The sequence below is a fragment of the Gallus gallus genome, chromosome 1 (assembly GCF_016699485.2).
Source record: "Gallus gallus isolate bGalGal1 chromosome 1, bGalGal1.mat.broiler.GRCg7b, whole genome shotgun sequence".
Lineage (NCBI taxonomy): Eukaryota > Metazoa > Chordata > Aves > Galliformes > Phasianidae > Gallus > Gallus gallus.
Window position 1 is genome coordinate 92418224 of NC_052532.1, and position 22109 is coordinate 92440332.

Genomic DNA, 22109 nt, shown 5'->3' on the forward strand with positions numbered 1-22109 from the left:
TATTGAATGGGACACGCTGTTTTTGAAATTGCTCTCGAAATAATAAGTATTTTACTGTGTAATAGTCTGGATTTGAAGAAACGTTTTTTAATAGAATAATACATGATAAGTGGTAAGCAAATAACCATTAACACAAATAACCATTGCTGTAAGCAGATAAGTATAATTGACTACAGACGCTACTGAAGTTGATGTAAAATGCAACCTCCTAATGTTCTCTTTGTACCCACCCTTATCTTCCATACAGGTGTGGTCGGTAGGGTTTACGTCCCCTGTTAACTGAAACGTGGAGTGTGATACGTTCCTGCACAGAGCAAAAGTGCCACGAAGCTGCACAGTGCACTTGAGATGCAGCAGCCAGAGTTTTTGTTTCTTTCTACACTCATACAAAACAATGCAATCTGCCAAAATAATCACATAAGAAAGCTTTCTTGTTCCAGAGGCAGCTGGCTGTTTGCTCCCTCCCCTAGCAGGCTGTCTGGCGCAGTATCTGTTGTAATTGCTGGTGCAGAGGAGGAGAGCTTTTAGAGCTGGTGACATTTCTCATTGACAGTACGGTACAAGTTGATGAGCTTCTATTAGCCATTGATGGTTTATTGCAAGGTATCTCTGCCAGCCCTGTAGTCAGGCATGACAATCTCTGACCCTCTCTGGCATGTTTAGAGTGGCAGGACCCTGTTTTGGGATAGCTTGTGTGAATTTCGCTGCCCCTCCAGCTGCTGGAGCATTGCTGGCAGCGCTACAGCGGGTGCTCCTCCTCCGCTTGAGACTCAACCACTGTGCAGAGGAGGAGGGAGGTCTCAGCTCAGCTGCTTGTGGGTCGGGTTCACTGCTGCATGCTCCCATCAAACCACCGCCAAGCCCTCAAATGGTCTCCCTGCTGAAGCAAACACGCTGACAGAAAATGCGAGCCTCGCCCTGGCCTACCCTCAAGTGCATTAAGCCTGGGAAATACGGTAGAGCTCCTTGGCCACCTCCTCCAGGCGCTCCCTGTACTCCAGGTCAGCATAGAGGGAGGTGGCAATGCCGCGGAAGCCATGCATGGCCCCCCACCAGCAAGCTGCAATGGCAGCAGTGGAGTCACTGTCTCCCCCATGGAAGAAGGCACGGTGAGCCAGCTCTGTCCAGGACTGCCCTGCACCCAGCAGTGCATCGTAGGCAATCATGGGGGCATCGTGCCCACTGCTGCCCCCCCAGCCACTGTAACTGAGGGAGTTGTAAAAAGAATCCCTCTCTTCCACACCGTACTTGGAGGGGAAGGTGGGTGGCGAGACCCCGTCCAAGATGCCTCTCTCTTTCAGGTATGCTTTCCATTGCTCCTCAAAGTAAGACCTAGAATCACAGAATCATTACGGTTAGAAAAGATCGCTAGAATCACCCAGTCCAACCACCAGCCCATCCCCACCATGCCCACTGACCGTGTCCCTCAGTGCCACATCAACGTGGTTATTGAACACCTCCAGGGATGGTGACTCCCCCACCTCCCCGGGCAGCCTGTGCCACTGCCTCACCGTTCTTTCTGAGAAGAGATGTTTCCTCATTTCCAACCTGAACCTAGGGTAAGAGGAGTCCTGCTGCCAAATCATACAGCCAGGCTGCCTGAAAACATGCCACCAGAAGAGCCCGGAGCGGCAGCTCAGCATCATGGCAGGCATCCCCTGTTGTTGGAAGGGACAGGATTTACAGTAAGAGGCACTGAGATTTCCCCTCTCTCCAGCCACAGGGGTGAAGGCAGCCCAGCACCTGCCGCTGTCACCTCAAAGGATTCAAAGGCTCAGACCGAGAACTGAGTCATCCATAAGATTCAGAGTGCCTCTGTGCAGAGCCACACTGGGTGCACGTCCCCATTTGGTTACCACTTTCAGACTGAGCTCAGCCCCATGCCTGGTTCTGTTCCCCAGCCCTGCTTCTCATCTTTCATCTGATCATGGCTGAGATGAAAAGCCTGGCTGCCTCATACCAGGTCCAAAAAACACTACATGACACTAAGCCTGCCATTTGTATGTTAGATGTATTTTTCCCTTGAGACTTTATAAGCCAGTTGGATCCCATGGCAGGGATGCGCCGCTCTAAGAGTCCACTATAACGTGATTCCTCCGACTTAGGTATGAATGGAGCTCGCGCTCCTGTGGTCTAGGTTCACTTTGCTCCCCACAGAACCGATCCCAGCAGCTCACCAGTGCCTCATGTTCTCTTCCACGAAGGAACCAGTGCTATGCACGTAGGCCTTGGCTCTTGGCAGCACATCCAGCAGCCGCTTCCCCCAAACCAGGGGAGGCACGCCATTCACCGCAAGCGCCGTGAAGAGGGCAGAGGCCAGGGAGCCCAGGTAGCCAGTGGGGTTGTGGTGGGTCATCCGGCCGCTCTCAATACTGACTTGCACCAGCGTGTCCAGCTCAGCAGCGCGGTGGAAACGCAGGCCGATGCACATAGAGCGCATGGCGGCCCCACAGCCACCCCCCTTGGGGCTGAAGGGAGCCTTCCAGGTCTCTGGTCTCCTCGGGTCCAGATTCAGCGCGTTGTCCATACATGTTTCACCTGGGCAGGGAGAGAGAGCTGGTACTGGTAATGGGCCCCTCCACGCCGGAGCACAGTGCTGCTGGTGCTGCGTGCGGGGAGGTCTCCCAGGGGCCATTACTCGGTGTAAGGGGTTCAGGCTTCCCTGAGAAAACAGCTGCTGTCTCCTGCCTGAAATTGCCAGCACACCCTGGGTATTCATTCCCAGGGAGAGCCAATCATTCTGGTTTGTGAAAATAATTAAAAAGCCCAGGGGGGTAAAAAACAATCCCCTGCTGATTTGTGTGTGTAACTGTTACTGTTAATATTTGCATTTCGTGTTTCTTGATAGCATCTACAAAGAGCACATACTGTATATGCTAGGTATCTTACGCACACATGGATCTAGACACCTAGATGGACGTAAACGGAAAGGAAATCTGGAGGGCCATCAGATCACGTCGATCCCAACCCACTGCGAGAATGAGTACCTCTCCTTTTTTCCTGATAGATGTTCAACTCTTCCACAGGACCCATTAATGACAGAGAGCCACCAGGCTGCCCAGGAATCCTTCCCAGTGCCTCGCCACTAAGAAACGTTCTCTGCAAGAAACCCAGGTCTCCCTCGCTGCAGTTTTGGTTTGTCAGAAAGTGATGAATTAAGTACTTGCTGCATCGTAACAAGGAGGTGTGCGTATCTGGCTTTGCCATATTTCTCCTAAATCAGCTGAAGAAGAACCGCACTGCATCAGACCAAGTCTGCTCTCTCAGCAGAGCCACTAGCAGCTAACTGTGGGGAGATGACAAAAGGTGCAGTGAGCACAGCACTTCCCCAGCAGCACTGCCAAGCAGGCAGAGGAGCCTGCGTGGGTCAGAGCTCAGACCGAAAGGGCCACACTTACCGTACATACCCCATGGATGTACCCACCCTGAACTGTCCTCCCACACTTGAGTCCGAGCGTGCTTTGGGGCTTCTTTAACATCCCATGGTAATCAGAGCCACGGTTTTGTTATTCAAAGTATTTCACAGAATTGTAGGGGTTGGAAGCGATCCCTGGAGATCATCTAGGCCAGCCACCATTTAACCGTTTTCTTAAATTCCCTTCTCATCTTTAAATTACAGAAGTGGCGACTGCCCATTCTCCACACTATTCAAGCCTGTGAACACTTCGTCCCTGCTTCATGCAGACCCCCGGCCCAACCCCAGCCCAGCTCTGTGTCTCCTCAGATGGGTTGGCACACGCTGACTTCTCTCTGCCCACCCCCATCCCTTTCGTATTTCTGCTATTCACTTTTCAAAGCAATGACTCTGCTTCCTGTGCTGCAGTTTTGATAGCACATTAGTTAGCCCAACACATCTGTAGGTAAAGCCACCTGCGCATTATTTTTGATTCTCTTTTGCCTCGCCTTTTTTACCTAGTTTTCTCTTCTGGACAGTTCTGAAATATTTCTCCTCCAGCAGAGAATAAAGTCATGGGTGGGTTTGAGGTACCTTCATTTAACTTTTTCGGTGTGTTAGACAACAGCAAAGCTGGATTTGGAAGGGCAGGGTTCTCCCGCCATTTTGTTCCCGGTGCTCATTCAGAAAGCCAAGCTAAGAGGGAGAGAGCACCAAGGAAGAAGCTTGCTCAAGAAACTTCACGTTGCCAGGCAATTCCGCTATCTCTGGTGCAGTTTGACCTCCATGGCCTGGGACCTTGCTAATCACAGTGAGACACTGCACTACATACTCTGCAGAACAGTTTGCTTCTTTACTTGCACAGTTAAGCTTGGCAGTAGGACTTGGTATATGGCAGTCTATTTTATAGCTCCCTTGTAATCAAAATACGTCCAAATCCAAGCACAGTTCTAAGATCGCCTCCCAGCCATTTACTAGCAATAAATCACAGTTGGCTGCTGTCAGGAATAAGGTCACATGGAATAAGGTCACGGTCCTGATCTGAGTGTCTGCAGCATCCTTCTTTTCTGGCAGAGTTGCTACACTATATGCATATTAGACCGGTGTGGGATGCAGCTCTCTGTGCTCGCTCGCTCTGAATGGTTGTCTCAAACCGAAAATGCAGCTTCACCGTGTTGCTTTCAGACTGTTCACCCAGCCATCCTGTCAGCTGAAATGAACTTTCAGAATGGGAACAACCTATGCAAGGGTTCCCCATAGGAAAAAAACAGGTTGCCGATCAGCGCAGCCCACGCTGTCAGGCTACTTTCATTCTCATGAATTCCCCACAGCGTGACCCAGGCGCAAACCGGTGCTGCAATTTCACCAGCCTCAGCCACAGTTTGTCCACACGCCAGCCTCTTGCATGGTGCTTATGTCACACGCTGCCCAGTAGATGAGCCCTGCTGCTTTTGCTGGGCCACCCAAACCCTGGCTCTGCACAGATGTTCCTGATGCATCCTTCAAGGGTGGGTTGGATGGGGCCCTGGGCATCTGATCCACTGGGTGATAACTGTGCCCATGGCAGGGGGTTAGAGCTGAGTGAGCTTTGAGGTCTCTTCCAACTCAAACCATTCTGTGATTCCGTGACTCTTCCTGCTGGTGATTTGCAGAGTGAAAACGGCAGGGCGGCACGTCTCGGCTGGAGGAAGCAGTGGGCATAGTGTTTGATAAGGACTGGGCTCTGGCAGGACTGATCTAACTGAACAGCCACCAAGGTTGCTTCTGTGATGTCTCAAAGTAGGCGTGCATTCAAGCCTCTAGATAAGCTTTCTATGGAATGGATTAGTTCAGTGCTGGCTGCTATGCATCAAAATTGTTAACAGTGATATATAATTGCCAACTTTGTTAGGATTAACTGAAAATTGAAGCATTTTTCAAATCTAAATATACTAAATTTATACACCTGTAAGAAGACCCCAAAAGATCCTATTGGACAAAACCATGTTTTTTAAAAAAGCTGTGCTAATCATCCTATCTACGTGTCCTTAGCTAGATGGACCTCTTGGTGGGGAGAGAGAGCAAAGGAACCGGGGCAGCTTAGAATCAAAATCAGCCCAACAAAATGGAAAAAGAACTCGTCAATCTTGTTGGAACTGAAAGGGAAACATTTAGTCAGGGCATGTTTGGGCAGCTTAAGAGCAGGCAACAAAACAGTGCTTGAGAAGAAGTGAGATTGTTCTTTCATTAACTGCAATGAAAGGAAAATGAGGAAGATGACAAGGCTTAAGCTGCAAAGACCAGTTATTTTGCAATAACAAGCAGTTGCTCATGCAACATACATATTACTTTAGGACATTGCCACTAATAACCTGCCAACGAAAAGAAAAAAAAAAGTAGAACAAAGCAGTGTACAACAGCTAGGGCTCCAGAGGTTCAAATTACTGTGCTTTTAAACAGTTAAAATGTTAAATCATTGGAAAACTGATGATGGGAGACGAAGCTGAAATCATGCTCTTGGGCCTTTTGAAAACCAGATTTTGTAAGAATTGCTGTAGGAGTCTCCGAAACCAGAAACTCTGTAAACCTATCAAATCCTGGTTAGGAATTCCTTTCACTAACAATGAGAACTGAAAAGTGACCTGAGGAGGGGACTGTTCCAGGGAAAGAAGAAATAGAAACAGAAAGCAGTGTGTGGAGAAAGCTGGACTGAGAACGTTGCATGTACAACTAGATGGTACTTCTGGAATAGAATGATATTATAGGATCCCAGAATCATAGAGTTGCCTGGGTTGAAAAGGACCATAATGATCTAGGGTCTATAACCACTAGACCAGGCTGCCCAGAGCCACAGTAGGCTTTCATTCCATTTATCTAGACTCTTACATGAGCGCAGACGGTAACGGTTGTTTAGAAACTGTCAGTACATATAACAAAGGTGGGTTAAAACAACCGTGTAGCCATAGGTAGAGGACTTAGAATGAAAAGCAGCAGTTTTGAAGAAGGTTTACTGGAGAGCTGTGTGGGCCGTGTAGTTATATCGTGAAAAAAGAAATACGGTCGGGGCTGTGGCACGTCACAAAGAGCCATAATGGATGTAGGGATTAACTTGGCGTTGAATTAAGACAATGAGATAGACAACCTTACTCTCTGCTGTGACTGTCTGATGACTAATAAAGTTGTGGGAATCCCTTTAATATCATAGGTTTTGGTTTTCAGATCTGGATTCCCTTGTGTAGGTGAGCAATGTGACTTTCCCCCACCATTCTGGGGGAATCTCCTCTCTATTGGGTTAAAATTGCAGCAGCAAATTTCCATTCTCAACCCTAAAAGCTGCAATTCCCCAGTGAGTATTCAGTTTGTCCAGAAAAGCATCATCTCAGGTTATGCTCTCAGTTATAATCTATTCTGAATTGCCGTAAGAAGCTACTGGCAGGCAACTTCTATTGTTAGGACTTATCATTACATCATGGAGACCCTGGACTGCAGGCAGCTTGTCACGATACGAATCAGGCATTCCCTTTAGTAGTATGTTAGTGAGCATTAAACAGCTTGGTGTTAGATTTCAGGTTTCAGAAGCCAAGACCAGCCCAACTCCTTCCCTGCGGCTGCAGCAGGAATACCCCTGAGTGCTGTTGCAAGAGCATTTTCAATAGACTTCCATTTTTTCCACATTGATTTCCTTCCACTCCAAAATGTTTTGATGTCAGTGTCCATGGACACAGCTCCCACTAACTAAGCTGCACATCTTTATTTAGCCAGCTAACCTGGCCTTTTCTTGTCACTCCAATTAGTTGCCATAGCTAATTTGTTTTGAAATCTTTCATTTCCATATAGGAATAGCTCAGGGGCACAGTTACCCACCTAAGGACTGCAGCAGGCATGCTATCAACCTTAGCCATTAATTACTAACAGTTCAGTTTTAGACTCTTTTCAGCTCAGGTTTTAGTCACCAAGCTTAGACAGCGGAGGCAGAATTAGCTTCCAGTTGTTGTCTCAGTGCCAGCTGTGGTTGCTCCATCTTGGCAGACCCCATCAGCTAGGGGACCTACAAGACATTCCTTTCCTATTCCAAAACAGCAGTGATTCTGTTGAAATTTTAACCTGCTGATGGCTGCTATCCTGGCAAGCATCATTACCCCCTCTTAAATATTTTATTTGTTAAGCTACTCTGACAACAGGGATTATCCATCTCACAGAACGCTGATATTTGCATCCTTTACGAGAGGGTTGGAGGTGGCCATGGAAAGGTATGCAGAGTAAATTCCTGCTTGAATTTCTCATCTGGCTCACTGCAGAAATGCACAGCTCTGTCACACTATGCTCAGTGACTTTAAAAGAATAATGCAAGGTATTTTCCCAGGAAAACCTCTTTAATGTCAAGACAGAACATTCATGATATATTTTGGCCCTTCCAAATAGACAAGTCTGCAACCTATTTCTTTTCACTGTATAAACTCTGCATTACCTCACAGCATTTGAGTATTTGCTAGGCAGTTTGTGCTGCCTGAAGTAGCCAAAACTAGGCTAGCCTCAGTTGCTCGTATTTAATTCAAGCATCTGGATTAGGCTGGGCCATCTGCACAGGAAAAGACAGGGCCTCAAGGGAGGGTTGGACAGCAGACCTGGGTGAACCAGGAACGACAGAAATATATTGCATGCAGCTTGGCCACTGCATCCTTCACATTCCTGCTGCTTGTGGGCTACACTTGGAACACTGTGTTTATGTGCAGAAACAGAACCTGGAGCTACGTAGCTCAGAAAAGATAATTGTGACCTGACTGTTCAGCTACAGAAAGTGGACGTGGAGCTAGCCAAAAGTGTGCTTTGGGCTTAATAAACTTAATTATTCCAAGCAAGGATTTCTGCACCTTTAAATATATTTTATGTGCAATGTATAACATTTATTACCAGAAATTCTATATTAACTCTCTGTTTACATGTGGTGCCTTAAGATGGCTCATTCAGCACGGCTGGAATCATGCTTTTCCTTCAAGAGTGTAGGAAAAGACATATTCCCAGTGCAAAACCTAGCATTCCTCCCCTGAGCTCAAGATCAGGCCTCAAACACCTGTAAGAATGCCTTGTAAATGTGGGCAAAATGTTATCTTCTCTCATCTAGCTCTGAGAAGCCCAAACCACTTCAGCCTGCCCTTCTTCTATTCCCTCAGTTCATCCTGAAACTGGTAGTGAGCATAGAAAACTTTTCTGTGTGTGTGAAATACAAGCAATGAAATCAACAGACAAAAGCAGAGCCTTAAGGTGAGAAGCAGGCCAGCCTTGGCTCCAAGCTGCAGGAAAGTGAGAGATGTTAGCCACAAGGAGGGAGGAGGCAGAGGGCAGTCCGGCCAAGGCAACACAATGGAGAGGTAACCTGGAGCTCTGTTGTCCATGTCATTCATGCACTCCTTGTAGTTCTCTGCAATCAGGGAATAGAGATGCATTAAATCTGGATTCCTCCCAGCAGCTACCAGGGCTTCGGCCGTGGCCAGGTGCATCACTGTGTCATCACTGACCCTCCAGCCTTTGATGCTGAAGTTGCCAAGTCCTCCCATGGCTGCCAGCTCACTGTGGATGGCCGGGCCACTTTTCAGGAACTCCCATTTTGCATTGTAATAGCCCAGTGTGTCCCCCAGTGCGCTCAACACCATTGATGCCACATAGTTTTCCATCGACTTAGGACACAGTTTTTGGCCCAGGACTACTTCAGTATAGGAAGCACTATGAAGAAAGAAAAAAAAAAAAAAAAAGAGAGGAAGATACTAAAAATATATATATATTCTTTCTCAGTTTAGTACAACTATTGAACAGCTAACATTCAGCAGCCTGGACACCTGGCCCAGCACCTAAGGGAGTATATGCCTTCAAAGCACTGGCAGGCATGTACAGCGTGTAGGCATGTGCTAGTAAGTCTGCATGGGGCCAGCAGGGAGAAGGAGGGGATTGTCTTCCTCTATTCTGCCCTTGTAAGGCCCCATTTGGAGTATCAAGTCCAAAACTGGAGTCCCCAGTACAGGAAGGATGTGGAGCTGTTGGAGGGGGTCCAGAGGAGGCCACAAGGATGATCAGGGGGCTGGAGCACCTCTCCTATGAAGGCTGAGGGAGCTGGGCTTGTTTAACTTGGAGAAGGCTCCACAGAGACTTCATTGCAGACTTCCAGTACTTGAAGGGAGCTTACAAGCAGGGAGGAGTTTGACTTTTAACATCATCTGATAGTGACAGGACAAGGGGAACTGGCTTTAAACTAAAAGAAAGGAGATTTAGGTTAGATGTTAGGAAGAAATTCTCTACTCAGAGGCATTGGCACAGGCTGCAAAGAGAAGCTGTGGATGCCCCATCCCTGGAAGTGCTCAAGGCCAGGTTGGATGGGCCCTGGGCAGCCTGAGCTGGTGGGGGGCAGCCCTGCCCATGGCAGGGGTTGGGGCTGGGTGATCTTTAATGTCCCCTCCAACCTAAGGCATTTTATGGTTCTATGAACATGCAGATAATAAATGCACCTCCTTTCAACGTCTTTGCCAAAGGTAGCTCGCAGGAGTCAGGAGATCAGAACAGGCTCCCAGTGACTTTCATACCACAAAGATAACTTGAGAAGGGGCCCCACATTTACAAATGCAGAGTGAGTCTGTCTGCCCTCCAGCAACGTGGGGCAAGTCAAAATGGGCAGAGAAGGGCCCTGAGCAACACTTGGCCCATACCCAGAGGCTGGCTATGGAAGCATGCATTGATATCGGCAGTCAGGCACCTGAGTGGATATTGCAAACAACATTTCCCTTCCGGCCAAAACACTTTAAGCCCGCTGCTTTTTACTTCTGTCTTCCATATGGCTAAAGAACCCATTAGTCTCCCTTCATCACCTGACTCGGGAAAAATGCCGAAAGAAAAACCACAGACGCAGCAAACATCTGAATTATTAATCATCACTGTGAGACTTGCTGGGGGAGAACTGGCTGCTTCCTGCCGGCCAGCTTTGTTGCTACCCATCACCGCTACTTACAGTGCCAGGATAGCGACCACGGGATGCCGGCACCTTGCACCACCTCGCCCAACCATCTGGCAGGGCACCAGCTGACGTTACCAGCCCCTTCCCCAGGCCAGTGCAGATCTCCCGGCAGCTGGCAAGGCCTCAAGGATGGCAGCGGCGGCGGCGGCAGCGAGTGCATGCGTCACTGGGCTGCGACAGCCCAGCCCAAGAAGAGGGAGGGAGGGGGAGACGGGCGGGAGGCCTGCGCTGGTAGCACAGGGTTGGACTCTCTCAGCCATAGCAGCTGCGGTGGGGCCACGGAGGGGGCTGCTTTTGAGTGGCAGAAATCACAGTGGCCACAGCCCCAAAGCAGAGAGAAAGGCATAGGCTGCCTCAGCAGCAAGGTGGCAACTGAGGGGAGCACTGACCCTTGCTGACCCCACTGTGCTTCACACCCGTGGCCCCCCGGCCCCTCTGCTCCACTGCTTACACTCCACAGCCTGGTTGCTCCTGTGGTGGCCACTGCTTCCTCTTCTGGGTCTCTCTCCTTTCATTTTCAGGATTCTTTCCTATCTTGGCACCTTCTGGAGCCAAACGGTCGATTGGGAAATGAAGTCACCGTGTGGAAATGAATTCTTTTGTTTTACAGAAACATTTTCAGCGTCCCCCCTACACTTCTGCTGAAGCTGTGCGCTGGTTTCCTGAGCACACGCACACCCTTTTTAGCCCAACCTGCAGCCTCCTCCTAGCTGTGAGCACACTTTGGCCTTCAGGCCCCGCGAGCCTCCAGAATCTGCCTAGAGCTGCAGCAGGCAGCATGGCCCCTTGCTGAGCCAGGCCTTCTTTGGGCTCATCCCTGCCTTGGCTTCTGGCAGCAGTCCTGCTGCCTTGCATCTGGATACCACTGCCTCCTTCAAGTTCTACACTTCATTTTTTGTCCTCGTGGCATCTATGTGGCCAAACGTGCACACATTACTGAATGTGCAAGGTTCTCCAGCAAGAAGCAGGAGCAAGAAACGGGAATGAGCATGGCTTAGGCCACCACGTGCAGAGCCTGAACCTTCTCACCGGTGGTTGATCCCTCACATGTGCTGTGTACCACAACTTCACAGCCCTGATTCATGCAAGGAGGTACCAGCGGCTCTTAGACGTGGAAAAAAAAAATCCCCAATGCCTATGAGAGAAAGCATTGGTAGTTTTTGAGCTGCAGTCTTGGGGGATTTCAGTGCAATTAAGAGTGCAGTGCTGGGCGAGAGCAGAGTCCCTGGGGAATTTGGGGGCAAGTAAGAGCAGCGGCTGGAGCTGGGCCTGGGGGATTTCAGGTGGCTGAGAGCGCTGAGCTGCACTGAGCATCCAACCCGGCAGCTTCATACTTAGTGTCCATTCAGACCTCTGCTGCTCCTCTGCACCCTGCTGCAAACGTGGAGATCTAGAAGCCTCTGGTGCAGAGAATAGTAACAGAAAAGGAAGTGGGAAAAGGAGTTGCCAGTATCTCAGCAGAGCCAGTGGTGCCTGCTGACCTTTTCTGCTTCAGGCTGTTGTATACAGAGCAGCTTAGAATTTGTTCGGGTTGCTGTGACACTTAAAAGCAGAGGTTTGTCTCCTATGGTTAAGCCTATGAGAGGGAAAATTCCTCCTGCTTTTGGCTGGCTTTCTGTGAGGAAGAGCTTCTGCTGCAGCAGTAAGAGCAGTCACAGGGTTCCCCACGTGACCAGGGAAATGGGAAAACTCCCGTGCATTAGCACAAAATGCCTGTGATATCAAAATATTTGGATTTTGCCACTGTTTCCTGGTATTTCATTTCCTTCAGCCTCCTAGAAACTGAAACCAAAATGTGCCTTGGAGTTAAGGATGTTTGAGATACGTCACCAAAATGCAGTGAGTGCTGTTTGCTGAGCAGCTGCCAGCAGAGCCATCATCAGGAGCCTGAGTGTGTGGGGTGGGGAGAGGGGCAATTCTCAAGCTTGAATGCTTGCAGTGATCCCAGAGGAGTCTCCTGGGACACCATGAGGAAATCTCTCCATCAGGCACACACAAGTTGGGACAGCACAGGGCAGCATTGCCCTAATTCACCCAGTGACATGGGGAGATGGGCACCAGCGCACCCATTTGGCAAGGGCAACCTTCTGGTTTGGAGCCATGCGAAGAGTTAAAGAGTCACCACATTGCACCTTTCTGGGTTGCTGGGTTTTTTTTCGCCTTTGTTGCATTTTTTTAATGAAAATTTAGGCTGTGGTCAAACCAATGACCAGGATATGCCTTCTGGAAAGTACCATCTTGGAGCAGTTCACCGTGCCACGTGTTGGACACTGTGGTTAGTACTCGCTTAGACTCAGAATTTTCCTTCATGTTCATCTGGAAGAAAAAAGGGTAATTCTTTCTGACTAAGAAAAAATGTGCCTTTCTAGATGAGCCCAGGGTCAAGAACCCAGTGCAGGGGGCTGTGAAGGGCAGGCTGCAGGCTGCATGTCAGCTGAGACCCTGTGGGACATTTCTGCATGAGACCTTCAGGCTGAGAGCTGGGAGAAGGTGCAGATTTAAAGCTCACAGTGGCAGCTCCCATTTGCTGGAATTTTCAGAATCTTTTCTTTCCCCCGTAGGATCCATAGGTAACTTTCCACGGCGTCTTTTGTGCTCTCATACATGTTCGTTTTGATGTGGGGCCAATCTCTCACAGCCCACCATTCTTTTAACAGTTCTGTTTTGTCTGTATTTTTCCTAAGTGGGGAATCCTCCTGGGCTTACCCTAATTCTCAGTCCCCAGGTGTGTGTCTTTGTCACTGACCAGTAAATAACAACACACAGTAACAAACGGTGACCGACAGTCAAAACAGCAGCTGGCAGCACCACGTGAGGACTGCTGGGAACCAGGAGAGCTTGCTGCAGCCACAGGGATCAATGACGAGGCAGCGGTGCGTCACCCCAAGCGCACTGTGAGCTCACTGGGAAGCTAGTGTCAGCGGGTGTTTCTGGCCCTGAACTTCCTTCACACAAAGCGTGGCAATGCACTTCCTGCCTTGGTTTCTCCATCTGATGGGGTAATGACCCTTGCTTGCTGCTGTCTGTGGTCACGTCAGCAAACGGCTCTCAGCTCCCTGTGCTGTCCAGGGGAGCGTGGCTGAGAAAGAAGGCGAGTGCCTCAACTCCAAACACAGCCTGTGTGTGAGGGAAGCCAGCACAAAGGCTCTTTCACCCAGGAGTGGGATCATGCACGGGCATTTTTGTAAAGTGGCAAGAAAGATTTGGCTGAATCAGCTTTTGGGGACGGCAGCAGAGGTTGTGCATTTACATCATAGAATCATAGAGGTTGAGAGGAACCTCTGGAGATCATCAAATCCACACCCCCCCTGCTAAAAGCAGGTTTCATACAGTACATTGAGCCAGAAAGCAGAGGATGACCAACTTGGTTTCAGGTTTCAGCCTTAGTTTCAGCCTCTTACTCGGGAGACCAGGAGACCAGACCAGCAGTATCTGCCTCCTTCTTTCCAAGATCCTTCTTTCCAAGATACTTCCACAAACTGTCTAAATGAGCATCCGTCTAGGGCAAAAAGGAAACTGAATGACTAGCGTGATCTGTGTGTTGTGGCACCTGCTATTCTCCTTAATGTGCTTCTAAAATCCCACCTTAACATGCTTTTAAGAAATAATAACTAAAAAAAAAAAAAAGAAGTCTGTTTCAAGCAATTGCAATTCTGCAGGGAAGAACATAAGATAAGCAGGGAATAAGTTCAGTGGCTTCATGAGAGCGAGGCACTGCAGTGTCCAGCTGGAACAATCAGTAATGTTCTCTGTATGAGCTGAGGGCAGCAGTCATATCTGGTAAAAGAAACTGCAAATTCATTTTTACAACCCCTCCACTAGGTTTGTAGGCGACTTATTGGTAAACCGGAATGTGTGGGGACAGATACGTCCTCAGCAGAACGTATGCCCTGCCTGGAGAAGTCAGTGAAGCGACTGTGGTCAGCTGCTGTGGTCACAGGGTTTGGCTCAAGCAGTGGATATGAGGAGCAACTTGCTGGCAGGCTTGTTGCTCCTTGATGTAAATAAAGTGACATTTTCATTTTCAGCTGTGTGCCAGTGTTGGCACTGTGCTCCCCACCTGCAGTGTGACAGCGTTTGCAGTCTGCTTTCTTTCCAGTCTGCTGGCAGCTGTATCTGTGTCCTTTCTGTATGTGTGCTGGCCGGGTAGCACACTTGGAGGGGTGTGCATCAGCCTGTCTTACGACCAACTCAACTCCCTGTCAGTGGCAGGTTAATTTGAAGGTCTTAGCTGAGGATCACCCACCTGCACTAAAGTGAGAGGCATCATTAATTCCCTCCAAGGCAGAGAGGCTTTCCAGAGAGATGATGACAAACTGTAGGGTTGGATAATCACCGGCCGCATGGAGTTCAACAAGAGCAAGCTCCAGACTTGGTACCTGGGACAGGGCAACCCTGGACCTACATGCAGACTGGGGGATGAGGGGTTGGAGAGCAGCCGTGCTGGTGATCTAGGGGTTCCGGCTGACAGGAAGTTGTATCTGAGTCAGCAGCATGCCCTGGCAGCCCAAAGGGCCAACCGTACCCCGGGGTGCATCAGGTCCAGCACTGCTACCGGGCGGGGGAGGGATTGTCCCGCTCTGCTCTAAAGGCTGACTTTCCTCAGCTTGAATGACTTAAACTGAGACTAAGCAAAATCCTAGATATGATAGGTTAGGAAAAGCCCTGTGGTGGCTTTGAGTTATTTGATTGGATGGTTGTTTTCCACCACAGGGATTTCTCTTATGCTGAGTTGTGACCTGAACCTCTCCTCTTGTCTTTTTCTTCTGGCTGTTTCTTCACCAGCTCCCTCCAAAACACTGCTGTTCCTGGGAGTGACTCCTATTGTAGCTGCATACCAAGGTGCATAGAATTAGCAGGAAAATGCTTAGCAAAATGGCCAACAAAGCACAACATTTAAAGTTTACTTCTGCATTTGATTCTTCATGAATTAGATTTCAGAGAATTGGGAAGTGCTGGTGTGTGACAGAAGAGGAACACGTGAACAAGACCACTGAGTGCTCTGTTTTATCCATTAGTGTGACAAGGCTTAAAAATATCTGCTTCCTTTCTGTACTTACGCACTTTGTGTGATGCAATTCAGTGGTGGTACGACCTTGGTGCATGAAGTGCTGCTGGAAGGAGGAGCAGGGAGGCGTTATAAGCTGGCTGACAGTGTTGACTGCTGGCCTTTCCTCTTTGGCTTCACCCTCACCCTGTGCATGCACCCACACTCACAGGAGAACGTAGTCTTTGGAGGAAGCCACAAAAAGCATGGCTGTGCTGTCCCCACCACAGCCCTGGTCTGGCAGAAAGGGTGGGTGAGCTCCTGACAGCAGTCACTAGGCAGAGGAAGCTGCTAACTATGAAACCTCTTATTTCTAAAACTGAAATAGCGTGTGGAATCAGGGAGGAGAGGATGTGTCACTGATATGCCAAGTAGATGGGTGTGCAAAGCTGCAAGATAATGCAAGAGGATCTGTCTTGGGGAGAAAAACAAACATTTGACTGATGATGCAATCTTTGTCAGGCCAGAGATTGTCAGAAGTCAGCTGAAAGTTAAGGATATCGCAACCCCAACAGATACAAGAAGGTGGGGGAATAAGGATGCTGTTCCTTTTGTAGGCCCAGTATTCCTGGGGTTCATACATCAAGACTACAGTGGCTCTGCTGAAAAATTACTTCAGCACAGAACAGAGAGGAGGAAATATTCTGTATGGAAGTCCCTTTCCTCGTAATCCAGCCCAAGGCCTCAGCAGTGGGAGCAGCAAACAGCTTCTTATTTGACGTGGATGTGACAAGAGCATGAGCTCAGGGATCAGGCTTTGTGTCAGAGCAGGCGTCTGCTGAATGTAGGAAACACATTGTGTCTGCTCTGTCAAAGCAGCCATGGTGCTAGAGGAGCTGGGGGGCTGCAAGAGACAGAGGCGGGTGAGATCTTTTTGTACGCTGTTCAGTCATCTGTCTGCACTGGGACCGGTGTGCTGGAAATGAAATGTTGCTTATCCCATCCTCAGTCTCCAGAGCCTTCTCAGTTTTTCCACTGAATATCCCTGACATGCCAGCTGCTTTGATGTAACCTAGCCATGCATGCCTTAAGTTGTCTTGGCTGCAGTAGTGAAACCATGGAGGCTGCTCTTGGGCTGACACAAATGCATTCAGCCATAAATGAGTCTGTAGGTGCACTGGCCAGGAGGCAGCCAACAAAAGAGGTGATAGCACACCAGCTTGAAAGAGAATGGTTGTATGTGTAGGTGATGGCAGGGAGAAAGGAGGGGAAACATAACCCCCAACTTCAGGAGCTGGCATGTGAAAACGTACATAGTCCTGTAGTAAGAATTTCTGATACTAGGAGGGGCACAGCAAAGGTCATTCCTATCATTAACCAATCAAGGCTGGAGAAGTATGTGAGCTGAGACCTCCAAACAGCCAACTAGCTTGACCTCGGTAAATGGAAAATGAGATAAAGTGCAAAATGAGTTTACTATGGCTATCTCATGCAAGGCTATTCTAGCAGCAGTTGTTGACTATGTAGATAGAAGACTTCAGAAAGGCAGTCCTTAGAGTGCTAGAGGCAAACCCACTAAGCTGGAGATACGGAGGATTAATGTGAGCATTGTATTTACCTAAAGAAAGGATGTCAGGAGGTTGTGTCTCAAGGGAAGCAAGCAGGGTGGAAAGAGGTTACTAATGAGGCTCCTCAGAGAGCTGATCTTGTTTACCCAAAAGGAAAACAGATTTAGGCTGATCTAAAGGGCTGGTCGCTGCAAAGATCATTCAGGCTGCAGCACAAGGAGAGCTGATGGCACCAAGGAATGAAATAAGGACAATAGGATGAAAGTCAGCAGCAGGAGGCTACAGCTTGTACATGCAGAGACTAGCTGTAGGATGCCTTGCTCCCAGCTTGTCCCTGTCATTTGGAAATTAGAAGGGAAGGGAAACTAATTGATCATAAAATGAGGAGACCTCACCATGGTGCCACCAAGAAAGAGTGTAACCAGAAGTGAGATCTTCCCAGCTGGTTCAAGACACTTTTGGATGGTTATGGAGGTGCAGGTACCCCTCAGAAGGCATGGCAGTGGACAGGATAGAAAGGACCAGGCTGGAGGGAGAACAAAACAGCATGGCTAGCTCAGCCCAGTGCCCAGAGGTGTAAAGGGGTGTGGACATTGAGCTGGAGAAGTGCAGTGCTGAGTGAGACAGACTGCCTAGCGTGATGCTCACCATACCCAGGGATAGATCTTTCCCATAGCAGCCAGGGACAGGGTTTAGGTGGGATTTTCCAGGCCTATCTGCTTATTTCTGAAGGTTATCCCAGGGTTGTCAGTGATACCTGCTAGTACTTCTATAAACAAGGACTCAGCTGTGCAATGACAGAGAGAGAATCTACAGCTCTATCTATGCATTAGTGTTGCCTACTGAATGGGCCAAGCGTAGCACCTGCGCCATGAGATTGCCTTCTCTTCTCTCATGGATTTTCATGAGCATAGTGGTGTGTCAGTCCTCCCCTCAGCCTGAACCCTCTCCCAGAGCCATACATAGAAGACAAGATATACTGGCGAAGGAGCTGTAAAAGGGGGAAGTCTCAAGGCTTGCACTTACAGAAAATTGCTCTTTTTTAGGTTTGAAGGGAAAAGAAACAAACCAATGTGGACACCACGTTTAGGTTTGAGGTTCAAATGTTTTCAGGTTTGGTTCTTGTTTTAGGTTGTGGGGGCTTTTGGATTTGTTTGTTTTCTCCTGAACTCCCCCTCCCACCTTCAAATGTCAACCTGGCAGGTTTCTGGAATTGAGTCCTTTTGAACTTTGCTTCCTGAAAACCTTGAAGTTTGCACTTTCCGTGTCGATGTCTGATTTGTGTGCACATTAGCACAATCTATGTCCGTGGATGCATCAGCAAGGATAGATACATAGCTGTCTCCGAACAAGTAAATCTGCCAAAAATGCTGCATTTGGCAAGAAAACTACTCTAACGTGACTCGTAGCCATTCTGCAGGAGGCCAGCATGACCTTGCTGCAGATGGACGTTTTGGAGGCTTTTAGTAGTCTCCCTACTGAGCACGTACAATTCTGCTCTTTGGGCCTGACTCCCATTGAAATCAGTGTTGCATGATATATACAAATCCATGTCAGAACAGTACTCGCACTATTGTATAGGACACTTTGAGCTGATCTGGTGCCCTGCTTTTGCCATCCTTTGTCTCTTTGCCATCCTTTGGCTCCCAACTGGGAGCCATCCTTTGTCTCTAGCCTCAAGTCACCAAATCCTGCTGCCAGTACTGGCTCTAGGGCTCATCTGATATTCCAGCAAGTTGATGCATCTCACAACGATGGCAAAGAAAAGCAAGTCTCATTTATTCTGTTCTTCACTGTGTTAGCATGTTGAACTGGATGCCAAGGGAGTACTGAAGGGTGAATGTGCCAGGGTTCAAACCAGAAAGAAGTTTGTCCCCCTGTCTGATTGACCGCATGGAAGTAATCCTCAGGATTTTCGCAAGCCTGCAGCATAGAAATGAAGCACAATGCAAATTAACTGTGGATTACTAAAATCAAAGCAAGATTCTGATGAACAAAACCCACTTGCAGGCTGTCAGCCCTCAGTCATATTGAGCAATTCCCCAAGTTGGCAGGACAAACACACAGCAGATCTCAGGCAGAAGGCACACCCAAAGAGCTACTTCTTACACATGCTATCTTATACCTTAATTCATTCATTTTACACGTGCATTTTCATACCTGAGCATCACCATGATGACACACATCACCATGATCACACACAAAGGCTAACTCGCTTACGTTTGCACTGTTCTTGTTTCTCACTGTCACTGTGGTTTTGTGATTAGAACAGCTTGAACTTCTGTGGAACTCTGCAAAATGAAGTCCTCAGTCCTGGCTGAATCAGAGCTTTACACTTTTTTGTCAAGCGAGCGTAAGCACTGTCTCAGTTCCCCAGGTAGCACAGAGCAATACTGTCCTGTTGGGATAAGAACCAGATGGAAAATGACCTTCCCCGTGACACAATCACTTGTGCCAAATAGCAGAATGCCTGATTAGGCAGCATCTACAGGGACCTGGCTGTCCTCGGCTGCACTCTGGCACTGCTCATGCCCATAGCAGGGAGCTCAGGGCTCCAGCAGCCCCTTGAGGTCAGGTAGGGCCCTTCTTCATGCCCGTAAATGTATGTTAGGCTCTCCTGCACAGTGGCTGCATGGATAGTGGCGCATCGAAACAGGAGATCACAGAGACCGAGTTTGCTACGAGGGTAACTGAAGAAGGTTAATCCCAGATTATTAAAACACCTTTGTTTTTGTTTTTTGGCAAGAAGCCCTGGGGCTTTCTGAGCAGTAAGCATCATATTATCAGCCCATATATACAGGACCCAAGTATACACGCTGCTGAATAGTGTGGGCGCATTTTGCATTTGCCTGGTTTTAATTAATTTCCCTGTTTCTGAGTCATAAAATTCCGCTTTAAATTTAAATTTAAACACAACCGTATTTTCTGTAAACAAGACCATACTTAGACTCTAATCTCTGCTGAGTTGAAGCTTCTTCAGCTCTTGCCAGCCTCGTAGTCTGAAGGTTGGGGACGGCTAAGGGGAAGAACAGGACAAGAAATCTCTTGAGCTGTGTGCGGGGTTTTTGTTATTGTTGTTTTCCTTCATAAGACAAAAGTGGTTTTCTGTAACCTGAAACTGCTGGATTTTCCTCTTTCCTCACAAAGTGTTTTCCTTTGTTACTGCCACTGTGAGGGGACAGCCTACATTTATCCGAGCAGCTTAATATCTCAAGGCATTTGGACTTCTTTAATAAAGCTGCCTTCTGCCTTTCTCCTGTGGGATAAAAAAGTGTCATTGACTTCCACTAACGAGCGGAGAAATGTTACCAGCTGAGTTCGGTTCATTACTCTAAATACCTCTTATTCCATATGCAAATATTGGAGCCAACAAACACTGGGCGGGGGGGGGGGGGGTGTGGAACAAACTTCCTAAAACGTTAATCTGCTTTGCAGAGGGGGTTATTTCTTGGAAGAAGATGTTTTTAGGTCCCTTGCACAACGATATTTTGGCGACATACTTCCCTATAAACAGCTTGGATATTTTCCATTCAGCCTGGACACGTCTGTTTGAAAAGCACTCAGATGTGCTTATAATCTGGATGAATACAGGTGGGGACGTCGGTTCACATTAACACCAATCGAATGGATCCCAGTGCTGTAAGAGGGCGCGTGGTTATGAATTCTCCTTGGAGAATGGGTGCCATGTGTTGTTTTCCAGTATTTACTCGCTTCTGCGCTTTCTAACATATTTCTGCTGTGAGGTGGTGGCAGATGTAGGAGGAGGTAGTAGCTTGGATGTTTTCACTGATCACTACGTGTTGAAAATAGCAAAAGTTTGCTTGCGCTGTAGGCGCATTCCTGCAGTGGTGGCTCTGCTATGTGGGAAAAGTGGGTGATGGCAGTGGGTCAGCAGAAGAAATCTAACTGTGATATATCTGGACAGCTTTCCATTGCTGAAGCTTTCTACCACAAGTGCTGATTAGCAAAGTTAATTTCCTCTACATAGCACACACACTGCAAAATTTCACTTGCCTTTTCTGGTTTTTTTTCTTTCCTAACTGTTTTGTGTGAAAGCAAAGGAAAAATGTGGTACATGTGATGCTCTCACATCTTCCTCTTTTCCACAGTAATTATTTTTAGCAGTATTTGAAGGCCCTTTCTTATTAAACAGGAACTTCCCTTTTCAAGCTACAGTGCCTCTTCCACCTGGACAAAATTGACCCTGGAGCACGTATAGTTAAAATGCTGAAGGCTTATTAAAGTGCGCAAGAAAGCTTATTCCTATGGGGATTTCCCTGTGAATTGTTGAGTTTATAGTACCCGCTATCGTGCTGTTATCAAGGAGCCTTTTTTGAACAGGGACTTCAATGCGAGTCCTTCAACTTTGTTAGCACTCCTGACTAAGGTTTCATAATACTTCTTCCCTTGAAGAGCTAGCTTCCAAGAATCAAGGACGTGTGCTCAGGGAAGCTTTAAGTGGTGGGCAGATTATGACTTCTGCCTCTGATCAAAGCAGAACAAAGCACTTGACTGCTGTGCTCTTTTCTGTTATTGTAATCTCCTTGCAATCGGGGAGCTCTTTGTATGTACTACAAGATACCGGCAGCCATGATACTTAAGAAAAGAGAAGGAGCTCTGGCCAAGAATGACATCCATGAGTTAGCCTTCCGTACCAAATCTAGGGAGCCATAATGAGGCGATGAGCTGCTCCAGGTTACTCTGCAGATAAGGGAGGGGCACGATGCTTCAGGTTGGTGGCTGATGGGAAGCTGACACAAAGGCAGGGAGCCTCTCAGGGCTGGGGAGCTCTGCTGCTTTCCCTGCTTGCCTAAGAGCAGGGTAAAACCTTGAGCAAGAAATGCAGATGTGGATGTAAAAAGCTGGGTTTTCCTTCTAGCTGTGATACACTAATAGCAGAAAAAAAAATTGATTTGAAACTTGAATTTAAAATGAAAGCGAGATGGTAAATTGCACAGCTCTAGCAGGCTTGCCAGTAACTCTATAATGAAGCAGGATAGAGGTTTGGTCCCCATTTGCCTAAAATGCTGCACAGCCGCATGGGAGCTGTGGGGAGGAGAGCCGGGGCTGTCACTAGAAGAAACAGCATATGTGCATGGCACGTTCATGGTTGGCTTTGTGTGATTTTTTTGCTCCCCAAGTATCACGAAAACACTTGTCTGTAAGCATTTGTACGGTCCT

The 22109-nt window shown here is 48.1% G+C and overlaps 1 protein-coding gene across 5 annotated transcripts; it reads right to left on the minus strand.

Annotated features, from left to right (window-relative positions):
* Positions 1 to 19: 19 nt before the first annotated feature.
* Positions 20 to 10538, minus strand: ADPRH (ADP-ribosylarginine hydrolase). 5 transcript variants are annotated; one of them, NM_001278103.5, is made up of 4 exons: positions 10368 to 10538; positions 8748 to 8792; positions 2178 to 2538; positions 20 to 1332 (listed from the first exon to the last, which is right to left on the minus strand). In NM_001278103.5, exons 2-4 carry the CDS (start codon positions 8773 to 8775, stop codon positions 939 to 941), a joined length of 783 nt encoding a protein of 260 aa, NP_001265032.2. In that variant the 5' UTR covers positions 8776 to 8792; positions 10368 to 10538; the 3' UTR covers positions 20 to 938. The 5 variants fall into 5 exon arrangements, with proteins under 5 accessions (NP_001265032.2, NP_001265030.2, NP_001383224.1 ...); NM_001278101.5 differs by having other exon boundaries at positions 8748 to 9094; XM_040698321.2 differs by lacking the exon at positions 8748 to 8792 and having other exon boundaries at positions 68 to 1332.
* Positions 10539 to 22109: the final 11571 nt, after the last annotated feature.

Bases quoted from the DNA above. Each gene is read 5' to 3' on its own strand.
- ADPRH (NM_001278101.5), bottom strand. From the start codon at position 10,423: ATGGTTGGGCGAGGTGGTGCAAGGTGCCGGCATCCCGTGGTCGCTATC. The intron at 2,539-8,747 runs GTTACCTCTCCA...CTCCCTGCCCAG, and splicing joins CATGGACAACAGAGCTCCAG to GTGAAACATGTATGGACAAC. The intron at 1,333-2,177 runs GTGAGCTGCTGG...CTGTGATTCTAG, and splicing joins GAAGAGAACATGAGGCACTG to GTCTTACTTTGAGGAGCAAT.